Raw genomic sequence first — 13130 nt, 5'->3', positions numbered from 1 at the left:
CTGTAGAATGATGATGTTAATGCCCATCAGCAGGTCTATGTTGGGTAGCTAATAGAGCAATATGTGTAAAGGCCTTAGCACAGTGCTCAGCTCAGAGTAAGCAGCTCAACATTTGTGATCAGTGAAGTCTCACGTAGCTCACTGGCACCAAGCAGGGCCTGTCTCAAGTTGTTGGGAGAGTTTTTCAGGGTGCATTTCTAGATCTCTTACCTGTACTTTCTCCCCGAGGGGGAAAAGTAGAAGACACTGAGCTGGAAGAAAGACTGCTGACCTGAAACCCATATAATATTATTAACCTATGCACCCTAATAAATTCAATTTGACAAAATAATAATAAATAGAAAGAAAGAAATATACAAATTTAAAAAAGAAAGAAAGTCAGCATTCTTCCAGAGAAAGTCTTGCCTCACCCCTGCACAGGGTTTCCTTGTTGAAATTTCTGTGGACCAAACCAGCCAAAAGCCATCACATGGATGACAGCAGGGCCAGGGGTGTGAACAGCTATTTAGGAAAGTCAGGAAAAGGAGGAGTTGGGGAGAAGTGAGCTGTGGCCTCCACCATGCAGGCTACTGTGTGGTCAGCAACCTCTTAGGACCTGTGACCTAGAGGACAGGAAAAAGGGATGAGCATGCCAGGAGACCCAGCCCAGCCAGACCCTGAAGACTGCAGAGGGTGAGTTGCTCATTTGTCAAGTTTTCCATGCCAGGGACAAGGGAAAGGCAAGGGTTCTTTGCCTTTTTGGGGACTCTACAAAGGGTGACTGTGTCTGCCTGGGACAGAAGTCAGGAAACCTGGCGACTAGCTGTGCAATCTTGGGTAAGTCATCAGTCCTCTCTGGGACTGCTTTCTCATTGTAAAGTAAGGACTTGGCAAGGTCAGGCTGATAACAAGAGCTAGCATTTGTACAGTGCTTGCCACTTGCACTTTCTTAACTAGCATCTCACTTGGTCCCCGGGGCAGCCCTTGGTTGGACGGATGCTCGTCACATTTCATAGATGAGAAAACTACAGTGCAGAGGGGTGAGTTATTCAGCTGGTACAAAGCAAGGCTGGATCTAAATTCCTGGTCTCTGGGGACAGTTCTGGCCTCTGTGAATACATTGTTCCTTGGAGCTCTGGACTCCACAGAGCCCCGGTTCCTTGTCAAGATTTCTGGATCTTTGGTGCTGCCTCCCCCCTCCCCCCACCAGGCCCTCGCCTCCTTCCTGTAGCCAGCTGTTCCAGCCTCTTTTCTATCCCCCTCCCAGAATTACCTTTCTTATTCTGCAGGGCAAGACACTAATATTTCTGAGAAGAGGAAGGTGAGCGCCAGCTACAGCATCTCTTCGCTCTCTGTGTTAGCACTTGCATGCAGTTAACTTTCCAGAGTTCTCTCTGCTTTGTGGGCTGTCTTCCTCTGGGGTTCCAAGAGGTAAAGAAAGTAAGGGCTCTCTAACTCTCAGGGCAGCGTTTCTCTCTGGTGTGGGTCACAAATATCCAAGATGTCGGTTAATTGTGCAGATTCTTGGGTCCCACCCCAAAGTTGCATTTTAGCAAGGTCTCCCTGTTTCTGACAGGCACTTAACAATTTGGGACCCACTACTCTTTTTTTTTTTTTTTCCATTTTCTTTTTGGAGTAGGGGGCCACCACTTTTTAGCAGACTGTACCATTGGGCTGTTAACAGATTCCTTTTTCTTTTTTTTTTAATTGAGTGAGAGGCAGGGAGGCAGACAGACAGACTTCTGCATGCGCCCCTACTGGGATCCACCCAGTAAGCCCCCTACCAGTTGATGCTCTGCCCATCTGGGGCTGCTGCTCTGTTGCTCAGCAACCGAGCTACTTTAGCACCTGAGGTGAGCAATGAAGCCATCCTCAGTGCCTGGAGCTAACTTGCTGAAACCTATTTGAGCCATGGCTGCTAGAGGAGAAGAGAGAGAGAAGAAGGGGAGGGGTGGAGAAGCAGGTGGTCACTTCTCCTGTGTGCCTTGACTGGGAATCGAACCCAGAACTTCCACATGCCAGGTGGACACTCTACCACTGGGCCAACCAGCCAGGGCTAACAGATTTCTTAATAGTGACTATCCTTATATTGTTGGAGTAAGCTTTTCCTGATAAACATAGATTATTATTTTTTAAAGTAGACTTCAGGATTTAGGTTGGTTATATTTTAGTTTGAGTTTTGCATCTTTAAAAGTTAAATTTGTCTAGAATTACCTTTTTTGGGGGGTATGCTATATTCATGGGGATTGGGTAATGCTAGCTTTGTAAAATAAATCAGTGATTTTATCATTATTTTCTACTATCTGAGATAGTTTGATATCGGACTTATTCTTTGAATATTGGGCAGAATTCAGCTATAAAAACCAGGTGGGCCTGGCATTATTTTAAGTGGCTGACATTTAACTGCCTTTCTAATTTTCTAAATGATTATTGATCAATTCAGGTTGTTACTTCTTGAAATTAATTCATTTCTCTAAGTTCACCAAACATTTGTACTTGCTACTCTTATATTTCTGAAGCCCTCCATTTTCTGGAGTTTTATTGTCTTTACCAATGATAATATTGTATTCTTTTCACTCTTTTCTTTAATCATGATTTCATAGTCTTTTCAAAGAACCAACTTGGTTTTTCAGTATATTGAGAGATAATTAAGGTAGGCTAAGCTGCATATTTAAAATGAACAATTTAGCCTGAGGAGGCAGCGGTGCAGTGGATAGAGCATCGGACTGGGATGCAGAGGACCCAGGTTCGAGACCCCGAGGTCGCCAGCTTGAGCGCAGGCTCATCTGGTTTGAGCGAAGCTCACCAGCTTGGACCCAAGGTTGCTGGTTTGAGCAAGGAGTTACTCGGTCTGCTGTAGCCCCACGGTCAAGGCACATATGAGAAAGCAATCAATGAACAACTAAAGCAGGGGTAGTCAACCTTTTTATACCTACTGCCCACTTTTATATCTCTGTTAGTAGTAAAATTTTCTAACCACCCACCGGTTCCACAGTAATGGTAATTTATAAAGTATGGAAGTAACTTTACTTTATAAAATTTATAAAGCAGAGTTACAGCAAGTTAAAGCATATAATAATAATTAATTACCAAGAACTTTATATCAGATTTTCGCTGTTTGGCAGAATAAATCTTTATAAAACAACTTACTATAGTTAAATCTATTTTTTTATTTATACTTTGGTTGCTTCGCTACCGCCCACCATGAAAGCTGGAATGCCCACTAGTGGGCGGTAGGGACCAGGTTGACTACCACTGAACCAAAGTTTCGCAACAAAAAACTGATGATTGGATGCTTCTCATCTCTCTCCATTCCTGTCTGTCTGTTCCTATCTATCCCTCTCTGACTCTCTCTCTGTCTCTGTAAAAAAATAAAATAAACAATTTAATAAGTTTGAACACGTAGATATATCTGTAAAAACATCGTCAGAATCAAAACCATCATCAAAATCAACCATCGTCATCATTTTTTAAGTTTTCTAGTTTTTAAATATACTCTTTTCTTAAATGGAAGGTAGCTCATTTATTTTTCATCTTTATTTATAAATACAGTCAATTCTTTTTTCAATTTACTTTATCTTTCTTTTTTATTTATTTATTTATTCATTTTAGAGAGGATGGGGGGAGATAGAGAGGGAGAGAGAGAAAGGGGAGGAGCAGGAAGCATCAACTCCCATATGTGCCTTGACCAGGCAAGCCAGGGTTTTGAACCGGCAACCTCAGTGTTTCCAGGTTTACACTTTATCCACTGCGCCACCACAGGTCAGGCTACTTTATCTTTCTGTATTGTTTAAGTAAGCTATAAAAAACAAAGCCATTTTTATTTTAGGAAAAAAGTACTAGAGGAAAACATAGCATAGTTTTAAAATACTACTAATAATCTAGATTGTTATGGTGACAACACCAGAAGCCATTTCTTTGCTCAACCAGCCTGGCCTCCTGTCAGTCAGAGGGGAATAAAAACCTTTTCTAATTCTTTATCCCAAAGTGGCTCTTTTTAAAATATGCACTTCTTTATGGGAAATTACAGCAGTCCTGATAGAGGGAATTCCTAAGCTTTGGGTCCTAGACTTTATCTGAGTCTGGGTCTGCCAATTCCAAGCTATGTTCTTTTGGGACAGGAAACAAACCTTTCAGGGTCTTTGTTTTGTCACTTATAAAGTTTCTCATTTTTTTTTTTTTTTTTTCATTTTTTCTGAAGCTGGAAACAGGGAGAGACAGTCAGACAGACTCCCGCATGCGCCCGACCGGGATCCACCCGGCACGCCCACCAGGGGGCGACGCTCTGCCCACCAGGGGGCGATGTTCTGCCCATCCTGGGCGTCGCCATGTTGCGACCAGAGCCACTCTAGCGCCTGAGGCAGAGGCCACAGAGCCATCCCCAGCGCCCGGGCCATCTTTGCTCCAATGGAGCCTTGGCTGCGGGAGGGGAAGAGAGAGACAGAGAGGAAAGCGCGGCGGAGGGGTGGAGAAGCAAATGGGCGCTTCTCCTGTGTACCCTGGCCAGGAATCGAACCCGGGTCCTCCGCACGCTAGGCCGACGCTCTACCACTGAGCCAACCGGCCAGGGCAAGTTTCTCATTTTTATAGCTAAGAACATTCATTGCTATAAGAACCAAGCTTCAGACTTGGCTTTGCCTCCCTAGAGCCTATAAGGTTAGACCTCATAAAGCTCAAGTAAACTGGGACCCGAGTAGTGCACTACCAAATCTGGTATCTGATCAAGCCGATGCGCTCACCACAAGCCCAGTCAATTCTTGTTATTTGTGTCAGTTATATTCTTTTCTTTTTTCTTTCATTTCCTTTCCCCTTCTCTCTCTCTCTCTCCCTCTCTCTCTCTCTCTCTCTCTCTCTCTCTCCCTTTCCTTTCTTTCTTTCTTTCTTTCTTTCTTTCTTTCTTTCTTTCTTTCTTTCTTTCTTTCTCAATTATATTCTATAAAGTCATTGCAAACAGTAAAGAATCTGAACAATTGCTGCTAAGGAAAATACAGGCTTTGGTTCTTAACTACATCCGGGCACAAATTTTTCATCAAACAACAACATGTAACCTTATTTTATGTGTGTTTCTGTTTAAAGACTCCTTTAAAATTATAAATTGTTGATCTGTTAATATAGAACTCACAGTTGACAGCACTTTAACTCATGTCTGAACTAAGCTTTTCTAATGCATGTTTTCTCTATAAGGCACATCACACCCTTTTTGCACTTAACACTGTTAGGTGCTATTTCAAACAGCAAAGTCGCCAACAGAAAGCACAAAGATATGAAACATGCAGTGCTAAGTAGATCATGAAAAGGACACTCATCCACAGCATGAGAGCTGAAACAAGATGGCAGAATATTGCCTGGCTCAACCTCAGCTGGGAAGCTGTGCATCAGAGACTCAAATTTATCGCTGCTTCGGTCATGTCCACAATGACCGCAAAAGTGTTGCAAGTATTGATTTGATTTGGGGGTTACAAATAAATCTTAGCAAGAAGGTGAATTTGCAAATATGGAATCTGCAACTAGTGAGGATCGATTGTAGCTCAATCATTTAAGGTTATACTAACCTCATGGGATATAGACAAAGCCATTCTCTCAGACAAAAATTTATTGTAACGGGATGCTATAAATCCTCATTTACTGCCTCATTTTGGTTTTCTGGGACCTGGTGTCCTCATTTCATCACTAACCTCTGCTCAGATCACTGGATAGCTAGCTCATCTGTGAGAGTTTCAGACAGCTGATGCCTTTGGGATATTGTAAAATACTCCCTGGACCTGGAGAGTCAAGACCCAGGGTCTGAGTCCTGGCGTGGCTCGTACTAGACGTGTGGAGGCTCTGAGGCATGATGAGAAAACATTGGCCTTGGATTTGAGCTCTATCTCTAACCAGTTGAATAACACAACTGCCCTGAGCCTCTTTCTTCCCTATAAAATATCATGGTCCACTAGATTGTCACAGAGACCAAACTAAGTAGTGAGTGGGAAGTATTTGGAAAACAGTCCAGGTTCGTGTTAATGCGAGTGAGAAAGGCATTCTCATCACATTGAAAGCACACAGGGCCTTCCTTACGCCCACAGTCTGGGCTTCATCTCACGGGGCCCATCCCATTCCAGAACCTAAAGAGACACAAGCCCGAGTCAGCTGATGCTAGATGGAAGGAGAAGACAGGGTCTCAAAGACGTAGAGCACACTTGGGCAGCAGTTCCTCTCCATGCTGAAGTTGATTCAACCCCATGGGAGGTCTTTGGCCCTAGTTAGAGGAACACAGGTGTCCTGGGACCACTGTAAGCCCTAGGCCATCCCAACCTCATAACTCTGTCTTCTTTGTCTCTCAGCACCATGAGTGCCAAGGAGGATGCCAAGTGGCTTCAGTGGGTGACACACCAGTTTGAGACCATTGCAGGAGAAGACCGGGAGATCGACCTGCAAGAATTCAAAACAGCACTGAAAGTGAAAGAGGCAAGTGTCCCGTCTAGGAGCAGGGATGCTGCATTGACAGAGGAAGAGCGGTCTGGTTCCCAGGACATGGTGCCTCACAAGAAGGGAAAAAGGTCCCTTCCGCTTCCTCTGGCCTCCGGGCTTGAGGCCCCACTTAAGCAGAATTGGAGGGTGTTCCTGTCTTTGTTACTGAGGCCCTACCATCCCTCTTGGTAGCCATGCCTCATGCAATCTTCACAACAACACATGAAGTTAGAAATCAGTAGCTTGTCAAATCTTAAGAAATATTATTGATTTGACCTCACAATTTCCACTAGCCTCATTGGTGGAGTTGACGTTATCATGTGAGCTTCCTTCCAGGAAGTGAGCTTTCGTACTGCCACACTAGTTCCAGTCTACTCTCAGTTTTGTGGATCCTCTGCCCGTCCCCATAACAGCCTGCATACCTGACAAACAGTGATGACATTAGCAGAGACACAGCAGGAAATGCAAGTGCCAACTTCTCCCCAGGTGTCCCGTGGGCTGGCATCTGGCGGTGCTCTATGTCCTTGATAAGGCTGAGCCAGTGAGCAGCTGAATGCCCACTTTGGGGTCAGATGGCCCCACACTTGCTGGTACCTGGGATACTACAAAGAATTCTAATGTTCTGCCTCCTCCACTGTGATTGTGAGGAGGGGAAAAAGACCTAATACTTTACACTATATCACCATCATAACGGGAGGCTGTAAAATGTTTTAAGATAAAGGCCATTCAGGATAGTGGAGAGTGATAAAGGCATTTCTCAATAGATCCATGGGGAGAAGAGTAAAGCCAAGGCAGGCTTAATGTGCACAGCTGACTTCAAGCTTCATGTGAACTCATGGTTTCTTTAGGTCAGAAACAAAAGCCCTGCAGGCTTCTCTCCCTGCCTTGAGAAAAGCATCCAGGTCACCACATAGCTGGGACACTGAGCCAGCCTGTCTTCTGAATATTGGTCTTTCCAGCCTGACCAGGTGGTGGCACAATGGATAGAGCATCAGACTGGGATGCAGAGGACCCAGGTTCAAAACCCCAAGGTCGCTGGCTTGAGCGTGGGCTCATCCAGGTTGAGCGCGGGTTCAGCCGCTTGAGCACGGCTCAGCAGCGTGAGTGCAGGGTCGCTGGCTTGAGTGTGGAATCATAAACATAACCCCATCGTTGCTGGCTTGAGCCCAAAGGTCACTGGCTTGAGTCCAAGGTCACTGTCTTGAGCAAGGGGTCACTCACTCTGCTGTAGCCCACCCTGGTCAAGGCACATATGAGAAAGCCATCAATGAACAGCTAAGGTGCTGCAACAAAGAATTGATACTTCTCATCTCTCTCCTTTCCTGCCTGTCTGTCCCTGTCTGCCCCTCTCTCTGTCTCTTTCTCTCTCACTTAAAAAAATATTTATTGGTCTTTCTAGTGCCTTACACCAGGCGTGGCAAGCAGGGGCTATGCAGGACATGACTACTGAATGAATGAATGAATGAATGAATGAATGAAGTGAACTGACACTTAAAAATAAGCCTTAAGTGTAGGCTGTAGGAAGCCTAAACAAGTAAAGGAGAATATGAGTGACATCTACTCTGTAAGGCCATTCTGGGTTCATTTATCCCCAGTGGTCACCCCAAAGAGGATGGAAAGTACCTGGGAGAGCCTGCAGGAGGACCCGACGTCTAACCCTTTCTCAGTGCTGAGTAAGGGGCCACTGGATGTCTGGCTGCAAGGCTAGCGGAGGTGCTGGCATGTAGGGACAGACAGCCTATACAAATGACCAGGTCCAGGAGCCAGAAGGGGGCCTGAGCCCCAGACACAAGTCCATCCTCACTGTGGGACTCTAAACAGTTCTCCTACTGGCCCCCAAACTTGTTCTTAGCAGATCGGATAGACACTGCACCCTGTTGTGGCATCATGGGACCTAAAACCCACCGCCCCAATCATATGCATGCGTACACACACACACACACACACACACACACACACACACTGAATGAATTCAAAGCCCAGGCCCTGTGACCACGTTTGTGCTTGTCTCTGCCCTTCTATGGCAACAGTCTTTCTTTGCTGAGCGGTTCTTCACCCTGTTTGACTCGGATGGAAGTGGCACCATCACCCTCCAGGAGCTGCAGGAGGCACTGACCCTGCTCATCCACGGCAATCCCATGGACAAACTCAAATTCCTCTTCCAGGTGTATGACGTCGATGGTAAGGGCTCTTTGTAGCGGAAGGGGGTACTCCATGGGCAAGGACGAAGGGAATCAGCCCATCTCAGTGCCGTGCCCAGCACAGGGCTGTTTCCTCCAGGTGAGGCTGATGGTTCTCCCTCTGTGTGTCCCCCTGCCCCCATCTTTCTGTCTGGTCCCTACCCCCCTTTTGTGGTGAGTGGGGGAGAAGGGGTGACACCGTTGCCCAGGAGACAAATACCCTTGATTCAACTCAACAGAAACCAGAGCTTTCCTTTGTCTCTTTCTATGTTGGAAAAACAAAATCTCTTTGTTGCTTTTTCCTTATAACAATAATAATATAAGCCCACTGTAAACATTTTACACAATACAAAATGGTTTAAAGAAGAAAGCAAAAATGACCGATAATATTTTCTATACTGTCTTCTAACTGATCACACACACACCTACCACACACATTTTTCAAACAAAACAGGATTATACCAAGCTGCCTTTTATCACCAAAGAATGTGAACATTTGTTCATATAAGACTATAACACTTTATAACATCATTTTTACTACAGTCAATACACATAACATCAAATTTACCCCTTTAACCATTTTAAGTGCACAGTTCAGCAGAATTAAAGTTTTACATTGTTGTGCAACCATCACCACCATCCATCTCCAGAACCTTTAATTTTCCAAACCGAAACTCTGTACCCATTAAACTCTCATTCTCCCCTCCTGTAGCCCCTGGTAATCATATTCTACCTTCTGTCTGTAAAAATTTGACTATTCTAGGTATCTCATATAAGTGGAATCACATAATATTTGCCCTGATTATTTCACTTAGCATAATGTCTTCAAGGTTTATCCATGTAGTACTAGGTGACAAGATTTCATTTTTTTTAAAAAGACTGAATAATATTCTATTGTACATGCATACCACATTTTGTTTATTCATTCATCCATCAATGGATGCTTGGGTTGTTTTTATCTCTCAAGTATTATGAATAATGCTGCAGGGAACATGCGTATACAAATATCTCTCTGAGACTAATTGCAATTCTTTTGGCATATACCCAGAGGAGGAATTGCTTGGATCATATGAAAATTCTATTTTTAATGTTTTAGAACCATACTCTTTTCCGTAGCAGTTACACCATTTGACATTCCCACCAGCAAGGCACACGGTTCTAATAGCCATCCTAGCAGGTATGAAGTGGTAATTAAATGTACCTGTAGCATCATTTGAGTGGCTATGTCATATTACACTGTACGTATATGGTCCTATGTTCCATATAGCACAGCCTAGTAGTTAAAATCTCTGACTGTGAGGCAAGACTACTTAAGTTTAGATCTCAGTTCTACCAGCTACTAATCATGTGACCTTGGGGAAGTTACTACACTTCTCTGTGCCTCAATTTCTTCACCTATCACATGAGAATAGTGATTCTCATAGTACGTAGTCATAAGGTTGATGGAAGCATTAAATTACTTAACTTATCTAAACTCAGAGCAGTACCTAGCACAGGATACACCTTTTATTGGTGTCAGCTATCATTTTTTTTATTATTTACTCAAACCCTATTACCAAAATAGAGAACTTCATTGTTCCCCCTTCTTTTGGGCAGGGGGCATTATAAATGACACTGCATTGAACATCCTGATTTTTAGCTCTTTGGTGACTTTGTAGCTTAATGGGTCTCTGAAGGCTTAGAATCTTCAGGGCAAAGGGGAACTGAAATGGGAAAGAGGCATCCAGTGAGACTGAAATGATCGGTGAGGCCAGACTGTGCAGGCCCAGAGGCCGAGGTTTGGAGTCTCAGTACGATGAGCAATGGGGAGCCATCAACAAATGTTGAGCAGAGGCGTTACAGGGTTGGATTTCCATCCTGAAAAGCTCAACCGGCCTGTAGACCTGCTGCTGGGCAAGGCCCTCTGGCCTGTGGGGTTTCTCTAGCTCCCATTCCCACCTGACTCAATCTAGCAGACCTCATCCCTGGAACCCATTCTCCAAGCTGACCCACCGGCCCACTCCATGGACAGCTGACCATGCTGCTTCCTGGGCTTCTTCCTCAGACTCCACTCCAGTCTTCATGGGACCTGACTGTTTTCTGACCACCAACCATTGTCACACCTGGGGTTTCTGACAACCTCAGACAGAGATATTGGCCTGTAACAGGGGGAAGCAACACACTCACCTCCTCTTGCAGACAGTAAGGAGGAAGACAGGGCAGGGCAGGTGTAAGGAGATTTGTAGTTTTACAGCAAGAACTAGAAGGTATTCCTTTCCAATGGTTCCAGTTTTCACTGAGAGCAGGGAAGGACTGATTGGATGGACTTGGAGGTGAGAAGTGGTCCTGGCAGACAGTGGGAGAGTGACCTTACCAGAGAGGCAAGAGAAGACTGCTGGGCAAGTTGCAGGCCTTGCTGTGACCAGGGATCAAATAATTCCTGCCCTCTCAGGTGATTTTCCTCAGCAATGTTCACCTAGCCGCCCTGGTGCAGGAAAGGAGAAAACAAGTGGTTGAATTCACCCAGGGATGGGCTCTTTTTAGGGTCCATGGAGTAGAAAGACAGAGGAACACAAAAGAAGAATGTGTGTATAAGAATAATTGTGAAGGAGGACTCTGGATTAGCAAACAGCCATGGAGAGAGTAGAGCCGGATGGGTGAGAGGGGGTTAGGGGAGGGACTGGTGCTCTGGATGTGGTCTGAAACCTGTTGCATGGTGGCTCTTGACTAGGAAAGCTGAGGACAGGAGGTGTGGCCGGAGAGTGATGTGTTAGAGACTCTGCTCTGTAACGTGATTACAGACTTTGGCTTTGGCCCAAATGGCTATCACAAAGCCGGTAAGACTTTCCATTTATATGCAACTACCTTCTTTTAGATTCTGCGTTAAGTGCTTTATAATTAATGATCCCTCATCCTTGAAGATAATTAATTCTGAAAGGGAAGATTTATCATCCCCATTTTCAGGATGAGCAAAATAATGTTTACTATGGTAAAGAACTTACAGCTCACCCTCACACAGGTAGCAAGGTGCAGAAGCATGTTGCTACATGAGTTTCAATATCCAAAGCAGCCCAAGAAATCACTAATCAAGGGTCCTGCTGTTTTTGAAGAATGAAAACATATTTTTTTAAAAACCCTCAAATCTCATCTCAGTTGACAGTTTTGGCTTCCTTTTCACTTACTTTTGTGAAAGTGGCATTACTGTTATCCACTTATGTTCACATAAGGCCACATGCTGCTGTGGCCTCTTGGGACAACATGGATGAGCGAAGCCTACTACAATTTGGGGAAATCAGGGAACTACCCCCTCAGCATCACCCCATAAACAATTTGCCTCTGGAAAATTGAGACTCTGGGCACATAGCTCCTTACAATTAAGCAAACAAGTGTGTCTTCCAAATAGTTGGTCTTGGATGTTGAGTGGTACTTAAAGAGGAGGCTGCAGGTTCCGCAGGAAGGCATGCACAAAGCAAAAGACTCTCCATACTTGGGGAGGGGTTTATCTCTGCGGAGCTTGGCAGTAGGAAGCCATGGAGAGTTTGTGAGCAGAGGGTGATGCATGTTCTTTGTGGCCTATACACAGACAGACAGTTGGTTGGCAGGAAGATTGAGGTGGACGAACAGGAAAAGTTCACCACTTTATGCAATGATAGAGTAGGGCAGAGGGGTCTGCGGGTACAGAGTGGGTCCGGGAGGAGGCCCCCACTTGACTTCATCCGCTCTTGGGAAAGGCAACGGCTCCATCGACGCGGACGAGCTGCGCACCGTGCTGCAGTCGTGCCTGCGCGAGAGCGCCATCTCGCTGCCGGATGAGAAGCTGGACCAGCTGACTCTGGCCCTGTTTGAGTCGGCGGACAAGGACTGCAGCGGCGATATCACCTTCGAGGAGCTCCGAGATGAGCTGCAACGCTTCCCCGAAGTCATGGAGAACCTGACTATCAGGTACGGACCTGCCTCCGGCATAGGCAATGCATGTGTCGGGTTTAGACTTAAGGTGCGAAGAGTAGTCTGAACGCCCCGCTCCGCCCCGCTCCGCCCCGCTCCGCCTCAAGAGAGTTCACCACGCCCAGCTTAGCCCAGCCCAGCTCAGCCCTAGTCCGGCCCCACACCAGCCGAACCCATTTAGCCCAATCTTGCCCACTTTTTCGCAGGGGATAGGTGGAGTCATGCCTCCATTTTCTATAGTGTCTCTTCAGAATCAACTCACAAATTTAAGCACCTACTGTGTGCTGAGCATTTTTCATCACTGGTATATTTGTAAAAAGAAATTAAAGTTTTAAAAGGGATTAAAGTTACAAAAGGAAATTGAAGTTATTTCACCCGAAGTAACATCCCTAGGATCATAGAAGTATTGCAATTAGCAAAGGCTGTCATTGAACTCCATTAAGCTGCTGCTACGTACCAGGCACTGTTCTGAATAATAGCAGTGCCTTGCTGGGATTGCATTCCAGACCTAGAAATGCATAATTTCTACCAATAAACAAATACATGCCCTGGCCGATTGGCTCAGTGGTAGAGCCTCAGCTCAGCTGTGGAAGTCCT

At 45.2% G+C, this 13130-nt stretch overlaps 1 protein-coding gene across 2 annotated transcripts in view; it reads left to right on the top strand.

Moving 5' to 3' along the window:
* Nucleotides 1-622: 622 nt before the first annotated feature.
* Nucleotides 623-13130, top strand: part of NOX5 (NADPH oxidase 5) — a 37937-nt gene continuing 25429 nt past the window's right edge. Inside the window, exons 1-5 of one of the 2 annotated variants that reach the window (XM_066342094.1) lie at nucleotides 623-672; nucleotides 6303-6426; nucleotides 8460-8610; nucleotides 12127-12140; nucleotides 12247-12530. In XM_066342094.1, the coding sequence (XP_066198191.1) occupies nucleotides 623-672; nucleotides 6303-6426; nucleotides 8460-8610; nucleotides 12127-12140; nucleotides 12247-12530 (623 nt within the window). The remainder of the gene's footprint in view (nucleotides 673-6302; nucleotides 6427-8459; nucleotides 8611-12126; nucleotides 12141-12246; nucleotides 12531-13130) is intronic. The other variant, XM_066342095.1, reaches the window with a different exon arrangement.

The sequence above is a fragment of the Saccopteryx leptura genome, chromosome 6 (genome assembly GCF_036850995.1).
Source record: "Saccopteryx leptura isolate mSacLep1 chromosome 6, mSacLep1_pri_phased_curated, whole genome shotgun sequence".
NCBI classification, from domain to species: Eukaryota; Metazoa; Chordata; class Mammalia; order Chiroptera; family Emballonuridae; genus Saccopteryx; species Saccopteryx leptura.
Note: the sequence above shows the minus strand (reverse complement) of the source record. Positions and strands in the feature narration are given on the sequence as shown.